This window comes from Electrona antarctica (genome assembly GCF_951216825.1).
Source record: "Electrona antarctica genome assembly, chromosome: 13".
Taxonomy (NCBI): Eukaryota; Metazoa; Chordata; class Actinopteri; order Myctophiformes; family Myctophidae; genus Electrona; species Electrona antarctica.
The window spans coordinates 35,057,675-35,079,648 of record NC_136794.1 but is presented as its reverse complement, the minus strand read 5'-3'; the positions used below and the strand labels follow the sequence as shown (position 1 = coordinate 35,079,648).

General features: G+C 43.2%; 1 protein-coding gene across 3 annotated transcripts in view; it reads left to right on the top strand.

Annotated features, from left to right (window-relative positions):
* tmeff2a (transmembrane protein with EGF-like and two follistatin-like domains 2a) overlaps nucleotides 1–21,974 on the top strand; it is a 365,596-nt gene that overhangs the window by 179,882 nt on the left and 163,740 nt on the right. For all 3 annotated transcript variants that reach the window (XM_079517922.1, XM_079517923.1, XM_079517924.1), the window contains one exon: nucleotides 6,332–6,411. In XM_079517922.1, coding sequence (XP_079374048.1) covers nucleotides 6,332–6,411 — 80 coding nt within the window. The remainder of the gene's footprint in view (nucleotides 1–6,331; nucleotides 6,412–21,974) is intronic.

The window sequence follows — 21,974 nt, the reverse complement described above, 5'->3', positions numbered from 1 at the left end:
GACCACAACCTAGTGTCAAATCAGCCATTGCGATGCGTCATGAAGGCCGTCCAAAATACAAAAACACAATCAAGTGTAGATTTAGATTTTTCATGTGTTTATGAGGTGACAGTATACTTCATTAGACCCCTTGGTGTGGTTCTTATGTACAATGATGTCTTCCCTTTGTATTTAGGGTGTCTTCATGGGTTCTTATGTACAATGATGTCTTCCCTTTGTATTTAGGGTTTCTTCATGGGTTCTTATGTACAATGATGTCTTCCCTTTGTATTTAGGGTTTCTTCATGGGTTCTTATGTACAATGATGTCTTCCCTTTGTATTTAGGGTTTCTTCATGGAGGCTGAAACCTTGACAGTCAAACGTGCCAATGAAAATATATAGTGACATCATAATATCATCCCCTCCCCTAACCCCTCCCCCTTTATCATACAACAACAGCTGTGGGTGCGGCCTCAGTTCAGGTGACCACCCATCACCACCCACCAGGCAAACCAGGCATAGGCCTACTCAATGAACTGGTAGGCGTGTCAACATAAAAACTAAATTTTAACAAAATACTGTACACCTTTTTGAAAAAATAATGTCTTCCTCCTTATATAATAATACCTGATGATCATGTTTTAGGCACACAACATTTCAGATGACTAAAATAAACTTGCCTCACAAAGGTTTCAGTTTCTGACCAAGCTCGAATATGAAACAAATAGCCCTACTGATGGAAGAGCAACGATTCACATCACAAAGAAATTACATTAAAAAAAAGTGTCATTATTTACAGTAATACACTTGTGATGTGTAGCCTTTGCCAATCTATGACCAAGGTATAGAATGTAAATAAACATGCATGGCAAATCAATCAATCAATGTATGCATTTATTTAGTTCAGAGAGAAAAACAAAGGATATATATATATATATATATACCATGATCGGAGCCTAATAAAACATTAATTTGATCTCCCACTAAACAAAACAATGATCGGCTCGGTAGTAGGCCTCTGTCGGCCTCAGGCACAACAACAAGAGCTCTTCTTCTCTGCTCATGTTGCACATTTAGATGGCACTCGGCACCTACCGCCCCCTATGGGAACGGGCGTCTATAGAAGCAAAAAAAAGAAAACGACAATAAAAACGTGTTACTCATGTCCACAGTGTTCAGTGATTCAGGAAAAAACTTTTGCCTTCTCAATTGTAGAATCCCCAAATGGCACACTCTTACAATCTGTCCCTTTGAAATAAGTCCTTTGTTGAGTTGGGGAAACTTTGGAGTGGAGTAGAGACCTACACCTGCTGCTGCTTGCAGCATTCTGGGTGGCAGCTGTTTGCTTATTTATCACTCTGGGTAGAAAAAGTACCCCCAATTTTTACGTAAAAAAGTATCAATAGGGCCTACTGCAATTTAATGTAGAATCAGTTACAAGTAAAATTCCGGTAATCGAAACTTCCTTCAGTAAAAGAACAAAAGTATTGTCGTCAAAGTGTACTTTTTTTTTTAATTCTCTAATTTTCATCCCACGATTTTTCAACCCATTTTTTCACCCAGTGTCAATTACGATATCTAATGTAATCCTGGGTGCTACACTTCCTCTGCCAACCTGGGGGGGGGGGGGGGGCAGCGGACAGACCTCATGCGGCTTGCAATGCATTTAGTTACACCAGGGAGAGGGAGGGGGGTGGGTGGGTGTCAGGGCACTAGAGTGACCTTGTCTTCAGGGCACATTTGATATAGAATCCTAAACTGCTTGTGGGGCTTTTCTGGTCTTAAAGCCCACTAATGACTTTCCGTCTGTTTATTTTCGTTTTGTTTATTTCCTTCACTGAAGTTCATTATATCGTCACTGACGGGTTGAAAACGTTTTACTTTTCAGGAAAAATAAATACCTGTCTTCCAAAACGGATCCAATGTGGTTATTGTTTAGTCACAACAAGCTCTTGTTATTTGTTAATATCATTGGTTCAATATTTACTTTAATTTTCACAAAGCTCACTGTGTAACCTTGTAGATCTGTTCTTTTTTCTACTCCCTACTGCAGCGACATTCTTGTATGACAAAGTAGGACATTAATTAATTAACAAACAAACAAACAAAATATGGAGATATACAAGGTTTGCTCCCGACAGCGATGATAATAATAATTAAGGGAACTATGAAGAGAGGCAACGGAACAACAACAAGAGAAAACGATGCCGAATAGCAGTACAAAGCGAACGGGAGTGAAGCAATCGATGACAAGAGATGCCTGTTAGCAAACGATATTCCTGTGAGATGTGAGAGTCGGACTAATTGGAAGTGTGAGCTCACCGCCGCAGAGCGGGAGGGAGGGAGGGAGGAAGAGGAAAAACAAATCAGCTCAACAAAATAAAGGGGAACATTTCACTTTGCTTTGCTTCGGCTGTGAATCAGAGGAGTTGAAAGGGGGTTTATTTTGGGGAACGGGAACGCTGACATGTTCAGAGGAAAGTCTTTACGGATTTGACAGTGGACTTTGTGAAGCGTTTTACTTTTAACAAAAACGTTTTTGAAAGCATCAAAAGTAGCAGATCTAAGCTCGTTTTAGACCTGCTGCACCCGACAGAGATGATTTACTTAATTTCACACGTACTGTAATAATAATGTGTACTTCATTGTACGTTGATGTCGAGGAGAATTAGTAGATCTACAAGTCCACACCATGCCACATCATATCGCATTGTGAGCTTGTAGATCGGCTGTAAGGATTGATCCATTTGTTTCCATGTATACGCTTTCGGAGTTATAGACCTAGCTCTGTTTGGTATACCTAACTATCGACAATTTAGCTGATGGGGACCCCTGGGACACCCTCATGAGCCCTGAGGGTCAACAATATACTGACACAGTTCCAAACTAGAAAGACCACGGTTCCAAGACAATACTCCAAGACTTTCTCTATATCAGTTGTTTTCAACCCTTTTCATATCAAGGTCCATTATTTATTTGGCATTTGAGCCATGGACCACCATTTTGTCATTTAGCCTCTCAGACCCAAAACCTACATTGTGTTACTGTTGGATACGATTTTGTCCACAATTCCATGCTTCCATGTGGTACCATAGAGACAAAAGGCAAACATTGAACAAAATAGAATGGCATTAAAATGGCATTTAATGTTTGTGTTAGCGACTAAACAAACATTAAACTCTGTCCATTGTCAATGGCGTTTTTAATGTTTGTTTAACTAAAATCAAACATTAAACCTGTATATAACAATTCTTGAACATCTAATTGTGTAGATGTCTTGTAAATTAAGTAATGCAGATGTTTAACATTAATGTAACTCAGGGAGAGGGTCCATTTGGTTTCATTTTACACTTTCAAGAGTTTAAGATCTACAAGACTCCATAATCTCTCCATCATTCACCTGGAATCCCTTCAAGGACCACTGGTTGAAAACCAGTGCTCTATATTATGCTAGATAAAGTCAAATCCATTTAAACAATACATAAATAAATGAGACAAGCGGGAAGTTAAATGCCACTTCATAATCCGGCTCTGGTAATACAGACCTTGTAGAATGTTGCCAAGTATCTGTAATGAGCTCACCGACACTTTAAAGCATGTATTTGATCTTAATTTAAACTGTACTTTTGGCAACTCTTGGTGGTGTTGAGCGCACAGACTTCGGGGAAATTGGCCCCTGATCAAACAAAAGTGTCATTTTGTATTTAAAACATGTCTTTTGTCCATGGACCAAACTCATGCTCTTTTATATTAAGTTCTTCAAGGACTTGTTGAAGCCTCTGTAGTGATCAACTCAATGCGGGTTTGTTGGCAGGTAACAAAACGCTTTTCTAGCGAGCATTTTTCGTGAAGATGACCAGATGTTGATGGAAGTCAAACTACTGCATGTTCTTAAATGTCCTTGTTGTGAAGCTGGCCTTCCTCAATCAACCGTAAGGCACAGTGACACTTCGATAGAGGTTTGCGTTGTGTAGTTAGCTTGCCATGGTGCAAATATTAATGAGATCATTAAGATGTCTAGTTGCACTGTGGATAAGAAATGTAATTGATCATCCAAGTTACTGACTTACATTGCACGGTGAAACAGGTTTCAAAGTCTCTGTTCTTGCACATAGCAAATGCAAAGCCGATCTAGCATATGTATAGAATTACAAAACTTGGCTCAGTGTATTTTATATTTTTTGAATAAAAAAAATGTCAACTCCTAATTAAACTAGTAAAATCAACAGGATCATCACATGCAGTATGGGCATAAAAGGCAGAAGGAGCGAGTGCACAGAGATCTCCATTTATGGGCACAAAAGGGACAGGTTTGACATGTTGGTGACAATGCATATGACGGTTATTGCATAACCAGGTGGCGCATGAATTCCCAAGTTGCTTTGTACTGGCTTCATTTATTTTGGGGCTTTTTATGCCTTTATTGATAGGACAGTAGACTGACAGGGAATTGGGAGAGAGATGGGCATTGTGGAGTGACACGCAGCAAAGGTCGTCGGGGTGGGGATTCGAACCTGCAACATACAGCCAGGCTGGCATTGCTAACTATGGTGCCCGGGCCGGACCACCACGCCGGCGGCCCGGGCCAGTTCTATTCTAGTCTTACAACACAATGACAAACTCTACTTTGTTGGCATGTGTTTGTGTGCTAAAAAAAAAAAGATTGATTTTGAGAAACGTTTCACCGTGCAATGCCAGTCAACGAGGAGTACTACTCTGAATTACTACTACTTTGAATTATTTTTAAAAAATTGATTGATGGAGCAACTATTAAATATAGTAATTTTGCTTATTGTACGATTGTTGTATGACGGTGTAGTGAGCTGGAAATTGCCCAATAAAGCTCACAATGCCACTCAACGCGACGCGTTGTGAGCTTGTAGATCGGGCTTCTTCTTCTTTTTGACACTGTCGTATGACAGAGTATCAATTAGGCATTAATCTGCCGTGACTGAGAGAAGAAAGAGAGATGTTTCAGAATCATCATTCACCCATTGAAGCAGCCAGCGGGTGAAAAGCGCACTGGGACGTCCGTGATGGATGTTTTCATGCTTGAATAGCTTTGTCTCAAGGAAGCAAAGTATTCTCTTTTCTCTTGTGCTTTTTTTTGTATTATTATTCACACTGACGGCCACTATAGACACCCATGACTGCACATTGAATGTACGCCATTATTATTCACGCAAAGTTATCTCGGGCGCACTGCGTCCCTATTCTCGTCTAATTTTATTCTGTTCCGTCCTTTTCCCTCGTCTGTTCTGAATCCCATGTCTTTTGAACGAGTACAAAGCTTTAAAAGTCTGATACGGGTTTGACACTTAAGTGTGCGAAGTGAGAAGTGAAGAGTTTATATTGTATGAACTGTATAACAATTGAAACAGTTGACAGATGTTGGCATTTAGCGGACACTTCATATCTGGACCCACTTCTAACGTGGAAGATCAGAGCAAGTATGGGAACCAACAAGTCGGGCCATGTGGCCCATTAGGCAAGGAGCCTAATCTCTCCTGTTTCTGTAGCATGAGGCGGCTTGATGTACAGCCTCCAGCCATGAAGTACACCCCTGGGACATGACGCTAGTATGTCACAGGGACTCACCCCCAATCCAACCCTTGATGCTGAGTGCCAAGCAGAGGCACCGGGTCCCATTTCTACAGTCAAGGGACAAATGTATTCAAGGGGTTAATATGCTGCATTACTATGTGGGTGTATACAGTGTTTGATAGACCCACATGTCATTTGCTGATGTGGCAGTCAGCTTCCCAATTGGGCGGGGTATTTAAGCTCACCTAGACTGCATGCATTCTTCCTGCCTTCCTCCTGCATATGGTTCCCTGTTGTTATGCACTGTTTGCTCCCACCACCACCCCATTTCTGTTCCCCATGGGGGGTTGTTATTGTATATCTACCTGCTCTTTAAGTTTAATGATGGTGTGCCGAGCAGGGAGAAAATTACAGCAGAGCCGAAGCCCAAGTTTGGCTATTTTCAAGTTGAAAAGCTGAAAGAAAAAGGGGGAAAAATCTTCAAATATTTTTGAAAACATTTTAACACTGGAAAAACACAACTACTTTCTTATAGGAGTCCCAGCTGGCACAACATATTTTTGGGTGGGTCCTTGACATGAAAATGTAAAAGCCAGCAGAGCATGCATGGCTAGGCTAGGCAGCCACATGAATGCAACAGCCTGCAAGTGTACTGAGCAAGTGGGTGTCATTAGGAAGGGGAATACACGCACACACACGCACGCACGTTCGCGTGCACACACACACACACACACACGCACGCACGCTCGCGTACACACACACACACACTGTTAGAGACTACAATATGTGACCTTTCTTTTCTTCCAGGTTGCCGGTGGCTCTGGTCACGGTGTGTCTCTCCTCATCATACCAGAACCTCCATCCATCCGTCCATCCAGTGGGAAGCGGTAAGTCCAGTTCAACGTCCATGTGTCAACCCCAGCTCTCCTGTCACGATGTCACTAGAGTCCAACGTCCATGTGTCAACTCCAGCTCTCCTGTCACGATGTCACTGCCTGGCCTTGTGGACACCTTTGACAAGAGCTATAGCTGCTGCACATCAGTGTTGAGTCGACTAAAACTATGACTACCTAATCATCCTGAAGGGATTTATTTCTCGATAATTAACGCTGTCCTGCTTATTACACGGCTACTTAATTTCTTTTTAATAAATTCGCCCAAAAGTAACAACACAATAAGGTATTTCCTTGCTTGCGGTAATGAAAGTATATAGGCTATTCCATCAGTGTTGCGCTAGCCATTTGCCCAGTGCATCACGGTCGCCTCGGAAAACAAAGAAGTGTTGATCAAATAGAATACATTTTTGGTTGCTGCATCGTCTATTTCTTGCTTCAAATGTTTTCAAAAACATTCTTGAGAGCAATGTTTAGTTGTAAATTACATTGTGTGTTTGTTTACATGGCTGTCATGTTGGATATACGGCATAAAATCCAAGCAGCGCAGCAGGTGTCCCTCTGCCAACCTGGGGAGAGCCCCAGACCGCTTCTTATCACCTGACAGGGATGAATTTCCCCAGTAGAACGTAGCACGTGGAGGGAACACGTTATTTCAATCAGTTCCTTTCCCCTCCATCAGGTTGCCCCGGCTGGCCAGGTGGATGACAGTATACAGTAGAGACCAAGTTACTGCATGTTTTTTGTGAGGGTATACCTACCCTAGTGGACACGGGGAGCTAGAACATGCAAACTCCACATAGAAAGGCACTTTCGCCAACCCCACCTAGGAATGCAAAAAGAGAAGAAAGAAATCACACCTGTGTGAAGTGAGTGATGCACTGAACTTCCAGACCCACAGGAACACGCCCAGAGTGCCGGCCTGGTTCCGGCGAGCCGCCCTGCGTCCGAAACGGTTGAGAAATGACAGTTACCGTGTGGGGGTCCCCAGGGGGTCCCTCTACTATACTGTGCTGTCACTGTACTGTACTGTCACACCCGAAATCATCATATATACTATGTGTGCGTGCGTGCGTGCGTGCGTGCGTGCGTGCGTGTGAAAACCAACCAAACACTATTTTTGTGTTCGGACAGACCCAGCCAGCCACCCACCCACCCACGGACACACAAAGCTCCTTAATGAAGTGGTTGCACCACTTAAAAAAGGTCCATGAATTCAAGGCTTCATGAGAAAATCTGTCATTTTTAGTAAAGTAAAAAGAAGATGTTAACACCTACACTATTCTACAACACCACTGCTGTGCAGACAGTGGACGGCACAATAACAGCAGCACAGGAGGCAGGAGTTATGAGTTATTATTGGTTTGAGAGGGAAATAAAATAAAATAAAAGGTATACAGTATGAAAACCTTTTGGGATGAAAGTATTGTTGTTTTTTTATTGAAGAATCATCAAGCATCTTTGTGGGGCTTCCTGTGGGAGGCAGTGTAATATCGGACTGCTGCTGTGATGATTTGTAAAGCATGACAGCAAAACGTGTTCTCTGATGGTCTGTGCCTTTGTTTATGACGACAACGGGCCAGTCCGTGGTGCCTGGCGCCATGACAGCGACAGTATATCTTAATGGGTGAGATGGAGTATAGCCACGCTGGACCCTGTCTGTACTCTGTAGATGGAGTATAGCCACGCTGGACCCTGTCTGTAGGCCGTGGTGTAGAGTAACTATAAGTACATTCACTCAAGTACTACACTTAAGAAGTACAATGTTGAGGTATTATTTTACTTTCAAATATTGTACTTTTTACTCCACTACTAATTATTTGAAAACTTTATCTACTATAGTTACTTTGTAGATTTTGATTATTATTACAAAACATACATTATAAACGACTTCAGCCCGGTAACAGTGCCCCCTCCAGCTCTATATAGGCCTACATTTTGTCCATTTAAAAATAGCCAATCTACAAGCTCACTTTGTCACATTGTGCGCTTGTAGATCTGCTATTTTCAAAAGATTGTTATTGTTACGTTTCCTTCAGGGCTCGTCATATATCTAGGGGTACTTAAAGGACGCAACAAGGCTGGCAAGTGAACTGTCGTTTATTCACAGTGCTTCAATAAGGTATATTCAATAGACAGAAGGTATATAGGCAATCAATACAATAGTATGAATATATATAAACAATATGGGGATATATATATATATATATATATATATATATATATATATAGCTATAACCTTCTATCTAGACAACCTGTACGGACTAATAACGATAATTTCTGGGTTTCCAACCAACTTAAATATAGGGGCTGAGCCCTCTACTCGAGCCACGTCGAGTTACAAGTGTTATTTAAATTATATAATGAGAACAAAAGGCTGTATGGGGCAACCCAGGGAAACAACCAAAAAAGACTATACCTATCCTAGATGCAAAAGAACCTTCTATCTAATCCTAACCAACAAAAGGAAAAGAATGGTTACAAATGATCAACCTATTTAAACTCTCTACTCTACCTAATGCTTAACAAAATAATGACTGTTACAAAAAGCAAGCTCCCATACTCCTGTAAATTATACCATACCACTTAAATCAAGGTGCGTATAATTACTTGTAACATCACCACAGCGAGACAGGCAAGAGATATATATATATATACACTCAGGAACCTCCACACAGGTATATGGAGACCCTAGTGTTGACTTTTTACAAAGGTGTCGCTTCACAGCTCCCCTGGACAGTATGCTCTCAGTATGACAGACTGAGTCACACTGCCAACGAGCTGGCATCACAGCTGCTCTTAAGTAGTCTTCCTCTGGCCGGCCTTCTGATGATGATAGGCTCCCGTTGACGAGGTGGGCAGGTGGAACGTAAGTCTCCGCCTCCGAGCACCAGCCAGACCTGTGACTGAGAACTGCAATCAGCACTCCATACTATGCCACATCACTGTATACTATAATATCTATATGTATCAATATAATCACCGTATAACATAATATATATATATATATATATATAAATACCCCTTGTATAATATACAATATATAGAAATACAGTCACGGTATCATATATAATACATATAAATATACAATCCTCGAGTATGTAACACCCCCACCCTCAAAATCAAACAAAGTTTGACCCTATCTCTACCACCCTCTAGACAGGGCGTCTGCCATTACGTTATCTGCCCCCTTTTTGTGTCGAATTTCCAAATTGTAATCCTGAATGAGAATTGCCCATCTCATGAGCCGCTGGTTGTGATTGCGCATGCGCTGCAAGAATACCAAGGGGTTGTGGTCCGTGTAACAGACCACCGGCAACGGACTCGACCCCACGTACACTTCAAAGAACTGCAGCGCAAACAATACAGCCAAGGCCTCTTTCTCCACGGTTGCATATTTCACCTGGTATTTGTTGAATTTCCGGGAGAAATAGCAAACGGGATGGACAAGTCCACTCACGTCCTCCTGCTGCAGGACAGCTCCAGCACCCACACCACTCGCGTCCACCTCCAGGGTAAACGGGCGACTGAAGTCGGGAGCAGCCAAGACCGGCGCACTACACAGGAGAGATTTGACAGTTTCAAATGCATAACGACACTCGAGAGACCAGATAAAGGGTTTCGTAGGACTCAATAAATTGGTGAGGGGATAAGCAACAGTCGAGAAGTTTTTGCAAAACCCTCTGTAGTAACCAGCCATGCCAAGGAACCGGCGCAACTCTCGAACCGTAGTGGGAGCGGGGTAGGCGGTGATGGCAGCGACTTTAGCCTCAATAGGTCGCACCTGCCCCTGGCCTACTTGCCGTCCCAAATACGTCACGGTAGCTTTGCCGAATTCACATTTGGCTAGATTCAACGTTAACGCAGCTTTAGCTAGACGAGTGAACACTGTGTACAAGCGTTCAATATGCTCGTCCCAACTCCCTGAATAGACGATCAAATCATCTAGGTATGCATTGCAATTAGGCACCCCCTCCAACACAATATTAACCATTCGCTGAAAGGTAGCGGGCGCATTGCACATGCCAAATGCCATGACACTATACTGGAGAAAATGGTCCGGTGTGACAAAAGCAGAAATTTCAGAGGCACGACGGGTTAAGGGGATTTGCCAATAACCCTTTAATAAGTCCAGTTTAGTAACAAAAGCAGCAGACCCCAAGTTATCCACGCAATCTTCCATCCTCGGCAAAGGAAAAGCGTCTTGGACCGTCACCGCATTCACCCTCCTATAATCCGTACAAAATCTAGGACTACCATCGCTTTTAAGCTGCAGCAAACACGGGCTACTCCATGGACTAGAACTTGGCCGTGCCAGGTTATGCTCAAGGAGATACTCCGCCTCCTTCCTCAAGAGCGCACGCTTAGTTGGGTTTACGCGATAAGCGTGTTGCTTAATGGGCCCTGCAGCCTGCACATCAATATCATGCTCGAGCACAGTGGTGCGAGTGGGGATATCCCCGAATAGAATAGGGAAATCCTTCACTAACCTCATGACGTCACGTTGTTGTTCAGTGCGTAGATGAGTGAGAGTCTTAGGCAACTTAATCAGCATTTCTGAATTACAGAGGCGACCCTCGGGTGCAGGTGATGCTCGCAGAACCAACCCATCGTCCTCCACAGCCTGTAGATCCATAGGATCACCCTGGCCATCCACACTCTCTGTAGGAGAAGAATGTGGCTCAGCCACCATTAGCCCTACTCCCCTCACATGAAATTCCTTCAACATGTTAACGTGACAGACACGGCTCTTACGCCTCCTGTCAGGAGTTCCAATCACATAGTTTGTGTCGCTGATTTTTTCCAGAACCATAAAAGGACCTGAAAACCGGGCTGATAGAGCAGAGCCCTGAACAGGCAGTAAGGCTAGGACTTGATCACCTGCCTTAAAGATGCGTTTAACCGCAACTTTATCATGACGCCTCTTCATGTCTGTCTGAGAAGCCTTCAGCCACTCTCTAGCCAGAGAACACGCTTTCTCGAGCCGACCTTTAAGTTTGTTAACAAAGTCTAACACATTGGTGTCAGGAGTCACGTCAGCGGCCATCAGCTTGTCCTTCAGCACCTTAAGGGGGCCGCGGACCGTATGTCCGAACACCAACTCATTAGGAGCAAACCCTAGAGATTCCTGTACTGCGTCACGAGCAGCAAACAACACAAATGGAATCCCGTCATCCCAACTTCTTTTAGCCTCAAAGCAGTATTTACGCAACATGGATTTCAATGTCTGATGCCACCGTTCTAGCGCCCCCTGAGACTCCGGGTGATAGGCACTTGAGATCACATGGTGGACAGACAGTGTTTCCATCACTTGCTTAAATACTTTTGACAAGAAATTAGTACCCTGATCCGTTTGGATCACCTTGCAAAAGCCCCACGTAGTAAAGAACCTGGTTAGAGCTTTTAACACTGAGGTGGCAGTTATGTTGCGCAGAGGAATAGCTTCGGGAAATCTAGTAGCAGCACACATAATAGTCAGTAGATACTGATTCCCAGCCTTCGTACGAGGCAAAGGCCCCACACAATCCACAATAACCTTTTCAAATGGTTCTCCAACGGCAGGAATCGGACAGAGCGGCGCAGCAGGAATGGTTTGGTTAGGTTTGCCCGTCAGCTGACAGATCGCACAAGTGCGACAATATTGGGAAACACTTTGTTTCAGCCCCGGCCAAAAGAAGTGTTTAGGATTCGGGAATATGTTTTTGTAATTCCCAAATGCCCCGCCCAATCATGATCGTGAGCTAACGAGAGAACCTGCTGTCGGTATGCAGTGGGGACCACAATTTGGACCACTGCGCTCCAATCTGATTCCTGTTCACCATTTGGACACCATTTGCGCATTAACAACCCTTGGTCACTAAAGTAGCCCGTGCCCTTTGTTTTAATTTCCTCTTGGCTCAACACAGCCGCTAGACATTTCTTCAACGTGGAATCCTTATCTTGTGCTTGGATAAGGCTTTCCCTGGTTACAGGCAAAATCAAATGATTTTTCCCACCCTCAATTACCTCCCTCCCCCTGGCATTAACACTCTGCAGTTGTGTCAACGCTTCAGGAGCGGCAGACAACATTTTGTCACTTGCGAGAGCGCTTATGACAATAGAGTCAGCTAAATCAGAATCCTTCCCCGCTTTACGTGACTGCGCACGGGTGATCACACAAGCTGGAAAAGCCTTAGGATATTTCATACACAGGGGGTCGTTGGCAGTAACACATTCCACCATAGGACAGTTTATCACTTCCAACACAGGATGATATCGCAGTTTCCCACCTGCGATATCATTCCCCATGATAAATGAAATCCCCTCGATTGGTAATTCCTCACGCACCGCCACATTAAAGTACCCAGAGACCAGAGCAGAATGTACATACAGCGTGTGCAAGGGCACAGAAATATATCCCATATCCATCCCTCGTATCACTACACTCGACCCGCAGGCCGTATCGCCATTCAAAGGCAGTACACCCGCTAGTATAACACTTTGTTGAGCCCCAGTGTCCCTCAGCATGCGTACCGCAGTGCGCTCAACAGAATGCTGTGCCACCGATACTTCGCCATCCAATACAAACGGATCATAACTGGCGTCAGGACCAGAACGTGCACCCACAAAAGCATTTCCCACACTTTTCTCCGTTCTGATCAATCCCACACTCTTAGTACCATTGTGATCTTGCCGTTGTTTTGCTCTGCACTGGGCAATCAAATGCCCCACCTTTTTGCAATAATGACAAGTGCGATCCTCCCTCTGTTTAGCACCACCCCGCTCAGGCGAACGCTGAGTCTGTGCGTAATTACGCGCATCACCAGATTTGCGAGCTTTGTTTAGACTTGACTCTGGAGCATAAAACACATTCTTATGCGTCAGAACAAACTCATCAGCGAAGATAGCAGCATCCCCCAATGACGCCACTCTCTGTTCATTCAAGTGCATGCATATACTGTCGGGCAAGCCCCTTTTAAACTGTTCCATCAACAGCAGTGCGCGCAGTGATTTAAAATCTGTTACTTTGCTTGCTGCGCACCACCTGTCGAACAGAGCCTCTTCCTCCCGAGCGAACTCGACAAAAGTTTGGCTAGCATTTTTAGTATGCTGCCTAAACTGCTGACGATACGCTTCGGGGACTTTTTCAAATGCCCGTAGAATGCTTGCTTTTACAGTGTCATAATTCATACTATCCTGAACAGAGAGCGCGGCCATGACCTCCTGTGCTTTACCCAGCAGTTTACACTGGAGCAAAATGGACCAAACGTCCTTGGGCCAAGCGAGAGCAGTAGCCACACGCTCAAATGCATTAAAGTACGAATCCACCTCAGACTCACGAAAAATGGGGACTAATCCAATATGCCGTGCAATGTCAAATTTTGACGTACCTGGTGTGTCACCGAGACTGGGACCGGACCGTTGCTGGGGTGCCTGTTGACCTGCCGATGCCGCTGCGGCCCTTGCCTTTTCCTCCCATTCCAACTCCATCTGCCGTATGGAAATCTGTATGTGGATTTCCTTATCCACATTCATTTTTGTGATTTTCAATTGGAACGCTCTGTCACGTTCCCTCTCTTGTTCTCGCTCTTTCTTTTTCATGCGCGCTATGCGCATCTTTATCTGAGAACTTTCCAACACGGACTTAGTAGACCCAGCTGAACCCGAGGAGGATCCCGAACCCAGGCGCGGTCGTGGGGGGTCGAGAGAGTTCTTAGACCTCACCACCGGAGGCAGTCCCACCGGGGGTGCCGTGCCCTTGTCCTCCCCCTTTTCGGACCCATCAACCCCACTACCTCCTATGGCCCCGTCGGTCCCCCCTACAAATGCAGTTGTAAGCCCATCCGCTTTTAACTCTTCGGCAGGGACCTGAGGCAAGCTAGTTGGAACATCAGGAACCAACCCAGGAATGATCAGGACACCCATCTCCACCAGTCTCGTGAACACCAGATCTTTGACTTTAGCTTTGGCATCCCCACTTTTTACCGTGATCCTATAGTGCTCCGCAATTTTTATCAAGTCTTCTTTACGACAAGTGTCAAACTCACCTATGGAGGGATCGGCCACGAACGCATTGAGATCAAAGGTTGCCATCTCCACTGCCTTATTCAAGTAGCGTAAACAACAACAAACTCACTCAGCCAGCCGTTTTCACGAGCCCCCACTTGTTACGTTTCCTTCAGGGCTCGTCATATATCTAGGGGTACTTAAAGGACGCAACAAGGCTGGCAAGTGAACTGTCGTTTATTCACAGTGCTTCAATAAGGTATATTCAATAGACAGAAGGTATATAGGCAATCAATACAATAGTATGAATATATATAAACAATATGGGGATATATATATATATATATATATATATATATATATATATATAGCTATAACCTTCTATCTAGACAACCTGTACGGACTAATAACGATAATTTCTGGGTTTCCAACCAACTTAAATATAGGGGCTGAGCCCTCTACTCGAGCCACGTCGAGTTACAAGTGTTATTTAAATTATATAATGAGAACAAAAGGCTGTATGGGGCAACCCAGGGAAACAACCAAAAAAGACTATACCTATCCTAGATGCAAAAGAACCTTCTATCTAATCCTAACCAACAAAAGGAAAAGAATGGTTACAAATGATCAACCTATTTAAACTCTCTACTCTACCTAATGCTTAACAAAATAATGACTGTTACAAAAAGCAAGCTCCCATACTCCTGTAAATTATACCATACCACTTAAATCAAGGTGCGTATAATTACTTGTAACATCACCACAGCGAGACAGGCAAGAGATATATATATATATACACTCAGGAACCTCCACACAGGTATATGGAGACCCTAGTGTTGACTTTTTACAAAGGTGTCGCTTCACAGCTCCCCTGGACAGTATGCTCTCAGTATGACAGACTGAGTCACACTGCCAACGAGCTGGCATCACAGCTGCTCTTAAGTAGTCTTCCTCTGGCCGGCCTTCTGATGATGATAGGCTCCCGTTGACGAGGTGGGCAGGTGGAACGTAAGTCTCCGCCTCCGAGCACCAGCCAGACCTGTGACTGAGAACTGCAATCAGCACTCCATACTATGCCACATCACTGTATACTATAATATCTATATGTATCAATATAATCACCGTATAACATAATATATATATATATATAAATACCCCTTGTATAATATACAATATATATAAATACAGTCACGGTATCATATCTATTATACATTTGAAAACATGTGCCCAAGCGCACGCACAGGAACAAAAGGCACCAGCTACTACGTCACTGACACGCTGCAACACGCTGCAACACACACTGCAACAACACACTAACACGACACAGTCTTACCCTCCGCGTCGATCCACGGCTATCTCCTCATGTCGCGCCGCACGGCCACGCTCAACAACACCCGCGTAAAAACTGTCATTGCACTGCCACTACAGCCGCCTCCCGTCCACACTCACAAACAACAGCAATATCAATAATAAACACAAACACGCCACAAGCACCGACACCCCCGCCTAATTTGTTGCCACGTCTATGCAAACAAGCACAGAAAAAATGCCATTCAACACGCTACTTACAACTCGCTTACAATTCGCAGACCTGGCAACACTGCATCCCGTGATTCCACTCTTTTCATTGGCTGCGCCGCCAACATTGTCAAACATTGTTGCCACGTCTATGTAAACAAGGCCGCAAACCCTGACTTCCTACAGCCTACAGCCTATCCTTTCACACACTACCACTCGCTTACAATACGTGGACCTGGCAACACTACATCACCCCTTCCCAATGGCTCAAAACCCCACCACGTGACCCACGTGTGTTTCGTGTTACCTTTCACACTTCCGGAAACACTACCGGAAGTTACACGGTACACACACACACACGCACACACACACACACACACACACACGTGCGTGCGCGCGCGCACACACACACACACACACACACACACACACACACACACACACACACACAGTGTACAGCCTGCCGGAAACCAAAAGTAGAAGAAGACGAAGAACAACAACACAGGTTCTACACTGATTCTAACTTGGATGGAGAGCGCCGCGATTACATACACAGTTACAATCATGCAAACACGACCGCGTCGACACCTGGCGTGGTACAATCGGGACGAACCGAGGCGCATATATGGATAACAACAACAACACTACACGCACACGCTGCAACAACGCGCTGCAACACAAAACGTAAGTCACGTATGTAACTATGGTTCTATGAATCCTGGATGACTGCTTAACACTGGATGATTGGCGTCCAGTGTTAAGCACTGCCTCTGGCAGTCAGTAAGGATGAAATAGAACAGCGGTGTACAACGCAGTGTCACTGCAGACACGTGTGTGTGTGTGGTGTGTGCGTGCGTGCGTGCGCGGGGGGGGGGGGGGGGGGGGGGTTTGGATCGCCTCGCGATGCAGCTGAAATGGCACACACACACACACACACACGCCACAAAACGCTAATAATAATAATAATAACACACAATTAGAACACTACACTAATCATAACAACAGTACAGAACAGTACAGTACACATGAGTACAGTACAGCAAGAAAGCTCACATCAGAATATTAATCCATGTAATAATAATAATAATAATAAAACATAATAACACAACACTAATAACTATAATATCAACAGTACAGAGAACAGTACAGTACATCAGAATATTAATCCATGTCATAATAATAATAACAATAAATAAGCACACAACACTAATAACAGTACAGAGAACAGTACAGTACACATGAGTACAGTACAGTACAGTATACTGTTCCTGCGCCTTGCCATGCTCTTTCAATCATAATAATAATAATAAATAACAACACTACACTAATAACAACAATAATATCAACAATACAGCGAACACTACAGTACACATGAGTACAGTACAGTACAGAAAGAAAGCTCACATCAGAATATTAATCCATGTAATAATAATAATAACAAATAATAACACAACACTACTAACTATAATATCAACAGTACAGAGAACAGTACAGTACAGTACATCAGAATATTAATCCATGTAATAATAATAATAATAAAAAAACACTAATACAACAGTACAGAGAACAGTACAGTACAGTACACATGACTACAGTACAGTACAAAGACTTACAGTACAGTACAGTACAGTATACTGTTCCTGCGCCTTGCCATGCTCGCTTTCATACGCACATACACAAAACCAAACAGGGCCACTCAGCCAGCTTGGCAACTTTGCGCTTTCCAAGCAAATGCATAAATGAAAACATCATGGGTTGCCATTGCCTTCTTCCCATTTGCGACGCATCGCGTTAGGATGAGCGGGCCGAAGGCCCGCGAAATTCTAGTATAATACATATAAATATACAATCCTCGAGTATGTAACAGTTATACATTGAAAACTTGAAATGGGACATTCTGCATAATGAGTACTTTTACTTTTGGTAGGCCTACTTTGAGTACATTTTGATACCAATACGTTTGCACTTGGACTTGTACTTGTAATGAGATGGTAAGGAGATGAAGTAGCCACACTGGACTCTGTTTGTAGGACTCTACAGGGCTTTGATTTGTATACATTCAAATGAGCTCATAAAGACAGAAATGCTGGTTGGGCGCACTGTTATAGCAACATTTTATGAATACAGGGTATCGTCTCTGATGTCGGGTGGAAACCTCATATATCAAAAACGTATTTTTCAGGATTCAAATTAAAAAAGAGCAAAGGTAGCAGAGCAAGCTTGGTTGTACCGTATATGGTTGGCTTTTGACCGTCTACGGTTGGCTTTCGACCGCCGGGTAGCAACGGGCTGGCGGAGAGGAGATGAGGAGCTCTCTGGTTGGCTGACATAGCGAGCCTTTCTAAAATGCTGTGCATTTATTATGTCTGAATACAGCGCATATATCCATGGTATACTACAAGCTCAAAATGCAGACACAAAGTGTGGAACTCTGCGCATAATTTCTCAAATGATTTAAGCAGGTTCACTAGAGGATGACATTTTTTAATGATTTAAACAAATTACAGTAAAATCATCTTAAGTTTACTATTATAGAGTGCACATAGTGTCAAAGTGTTGCAAGGGACAAAAGTGGCGCTGTTGTGCCAGAAACAGAGAGAGAGAGATAGTGTTGCACTGTTGCCTGCTAATTACAGAGAGAGAGAGAGAGGCAGGGGGAGAGGGGAGTTGCACCACTCAGTTCACACGGGTGTGACTTTTTTTCCCCCACATTTTAGATTCTCCGTGAATCTTCTCATTCCATCTCTAACACATTTGCCTGGCTGGAGAAGGCTCCGCCATATCAGTGACGAGCACGCACGCTGGAGGTGGGGTAGGGGGTCAGCCCTGAGCGTGACCTGCCTGCCGCGTGGAGGTGGCGTGGGGGGTCTGCCCTGAACGTGACCTGCCTGCCCAGGGCGAAAGGGCTAATTACATTTCGTCTCTGTCGGGGGTGGAAACCTCATATGACCAAGACAGTTACTTTTCAAGATTCAAATTCTAAAGCATCAAAAGCAGCAGATCGACACACTCGGAACGCGATGCTTAGCGGCACGTTTCGAGCTTGTGGATCTGCTACTGTTGATGCTTTTGTGTGATGCTGTAGTATGATCCGGTAGGGCGTTTATTTACAAAAATCACACCCGTGTGAAGTGAGGGGCGCTAATATATTAAAGTCTAAGGCATGTTGATATGGTGATGTAAAACAAACGGTGACAAAACAAACAAATTAAATTATCATTATTGTTAATGGCATTTCATGTTTTTGTTAGGGACAATATGAAGTAAATATTCCCTTCATTGTCAATGGCGTTTTTAAAACAAACAAACTAAAAACAACCATTAAACCCTCTTTATTGTCAATGGCGTTTTTAAAACAAACATTGAACTAAAAACAAACATTAAACCTGTATATAGGAGGGGCTAGCGCCCCTCAAAAATCAGACATGTCTGAAGTGAGTGGTGCAACATCGCCCCCTGTTGGTACCCTAAACATACATAGGGACATAGGGACGGACATTGTTGGTTATAGGAGTGGTTGCAAAAAAAACACAAAGTTAGAATATAGAGATAAAGGGTTTCCGCCCGACAGCACAGACTGTCTGAAATGCACACCGCCTCCTGAAATAGAATTCTGGAATAACGAAAGGATAATTTGACTGGTAGTGTAGTAGGCTAGTCTGTTTGGTGGAGAACTACCTTACGTTCTTCCTACTGATTAAAATTGGTATCCCGACCTGAAAATGGAATAAAGTCTAGAATGTATGTCCAAAAACCTTAATTTTCAGGAAATATACAATAGAACCCGTGTTCCTATATGGAATCAATCAATGTAGTTATTATTGAGTCACAGCAAGCCCTTGTTATCCCATTAAGAGATGAGGCCAATTCTACAAAAGCTTTCTCACAATATTGAATAGCAACCCAACAATCTAAAAGGGCACACATGCTTTCCCGATTGTAATGGTCTTGTACTTTTCTTTGGTTAAATATTTATACAACACAGACCGACCACGTTATACATGGTGTCACTATTTCCGGGGGTGACCTTATAGGCAAAATACAATTAGAAGCGATGAACACAGCTGATCTACAAGCTCACAACTACCGTTGCGACTTTTGCACAAAAAATAAAATAGGACATTTATTTATGGGGGGGGGGGGGGGGGGGGGGGAGAGACGGTTTCCGCCCAACAGCGAGTGACAACATAATGATATAAAAGTTGTCTCCCTCTTGCTTTTTGATTGATTATCTTATTCTGCAGCTGTATCCTCCATCCGTGTACATTTATCATAACATTGTATTGTATACTCGTGCAGCAATATTGTATAATTTCTGCAGATTCCTTCTTCATTCCCTGAAGAAGGCAACTTGTTGCCGAAACGTTGGAAAAATAAAGATTTTGATGGCATCGTGACTACGAGCTGTCATAATTTCTGCAGATGACAGAGGTTTTCGGGCTAATCCGACCAACTTCCCAACCAGAGCAACACACCCTTGATTGGTCAAATGAATCATGTTTTATTATTATTAGTGTGTGTGTGTGTGTGTGTGTGTGTGTGTGTGTGTGTGTGTGTGTGTGTGTGTGTGTGTGTGTGTGTGTGTGTGTGTGTGTGTGTGTGTGTGTGTGTGTGTGTGTGTGTGTGTGTGTGTGTGTGTGTGTGTGTTTGCATCCAAAGAGCCTCAACCTGTTTTATCTGTGTGTGCCGTTTCTGTCTATACTGGACTATATAAACATTATATACCATGACACATGAGAATACATGGGCTGGGTAGAGAGGGTAGTGGTTGACAGTATGTCAATGTAAGCAGGCACTTGCCAAGTCATTCTTTAGCTATTGCTTTTCATCTTTCATTAAGCATGGCGTCCCTATTGTGGGCATGTCATAATAGGCAAACATTGGTCGAAAATAGGTGACCGTCCGGCGAAAATAGACAATCTACAAGCTCATGTGTGGCAGTGCACTCCAAGGCCCCTTTAACACCACGGTTAAACCGGTTCTGTTCTTTTTATTTTTTTTCCCCCACCACATTCTGAACCAGTTCCTTTGTTTCCACTGAAAATGGGCATGCCAATATATTATGCGTGTGGGTTGGAAGATGCAGTTGCGATATATATATTTTTCTTTCTCTTTGAAAAAAAAGATTTTGGGTTATGTATGCCTACGCATGTGTATCTAAAACAGCCGTGATATCTTACAATATCGGTACTGTTTAAAAATGCTTGGTATGTTTATTTTGGGAAACTGCACACTGATGAAGGCTGGATAGCCGAAACATTGTCCGTGTTCAAATATGAAATAAACAATTTGAACTGAAGTCTTGGTGTGTGTGACCCACTACCGTTATTTTTGACAGTCAGAGCGCAGTGGTCACATGAAGGGAAACTGCAAATGCCATTGATGATTGAAATGAATAATTAAAAGGCCAAACCATCTGCTAAAAACATCAATGTCCTCCGTTCGTGACGTACATGTATCCTTGATTGCAATCAGGTTCTGCTTAAACTTGGGACGGTTTGTGGGTGGCTCCGTGAAAGCATTAATGGTTCTTTTGGTGGGAAAAGGGGCCAGAGAGTAAGTATACAGTTACAGTACAGACCCCATGTACTGTACAATTCTGAGGTATTTACTTGAGTAATTCCAATTTCCAATACTTTCCGCTACATCTCAGATACAAATATTGTACTTTTACTTTTTCATTTATTTGAAAACATTAGTTACTAGTTGCTTTGTAGATTTGGATTATTATTATTACAAAACATACATTAACCACTTCAGCCCTATATACATTTCGGCCATTTGAAAATAGCCGATCTACCAGTTTGTAGATCTGTTTGTAGATTTGAAAACTCGAAATGGGACATTCTGCACAATAACTACTTTTACTTTTGCTACTTTAAGTACATTTTGATGCCAATACTTTTATACTTTCATTCAAGTACATTTTGAATTCAGGACTTTCACTCGTGACAGTGTACATATATACAGTATATTTCAGTATTGATATTTTTTTACCTAAAGTAAAAACATTTGAGCACTTTTTTTCCACCACTGCACAAAGCTGACATTGA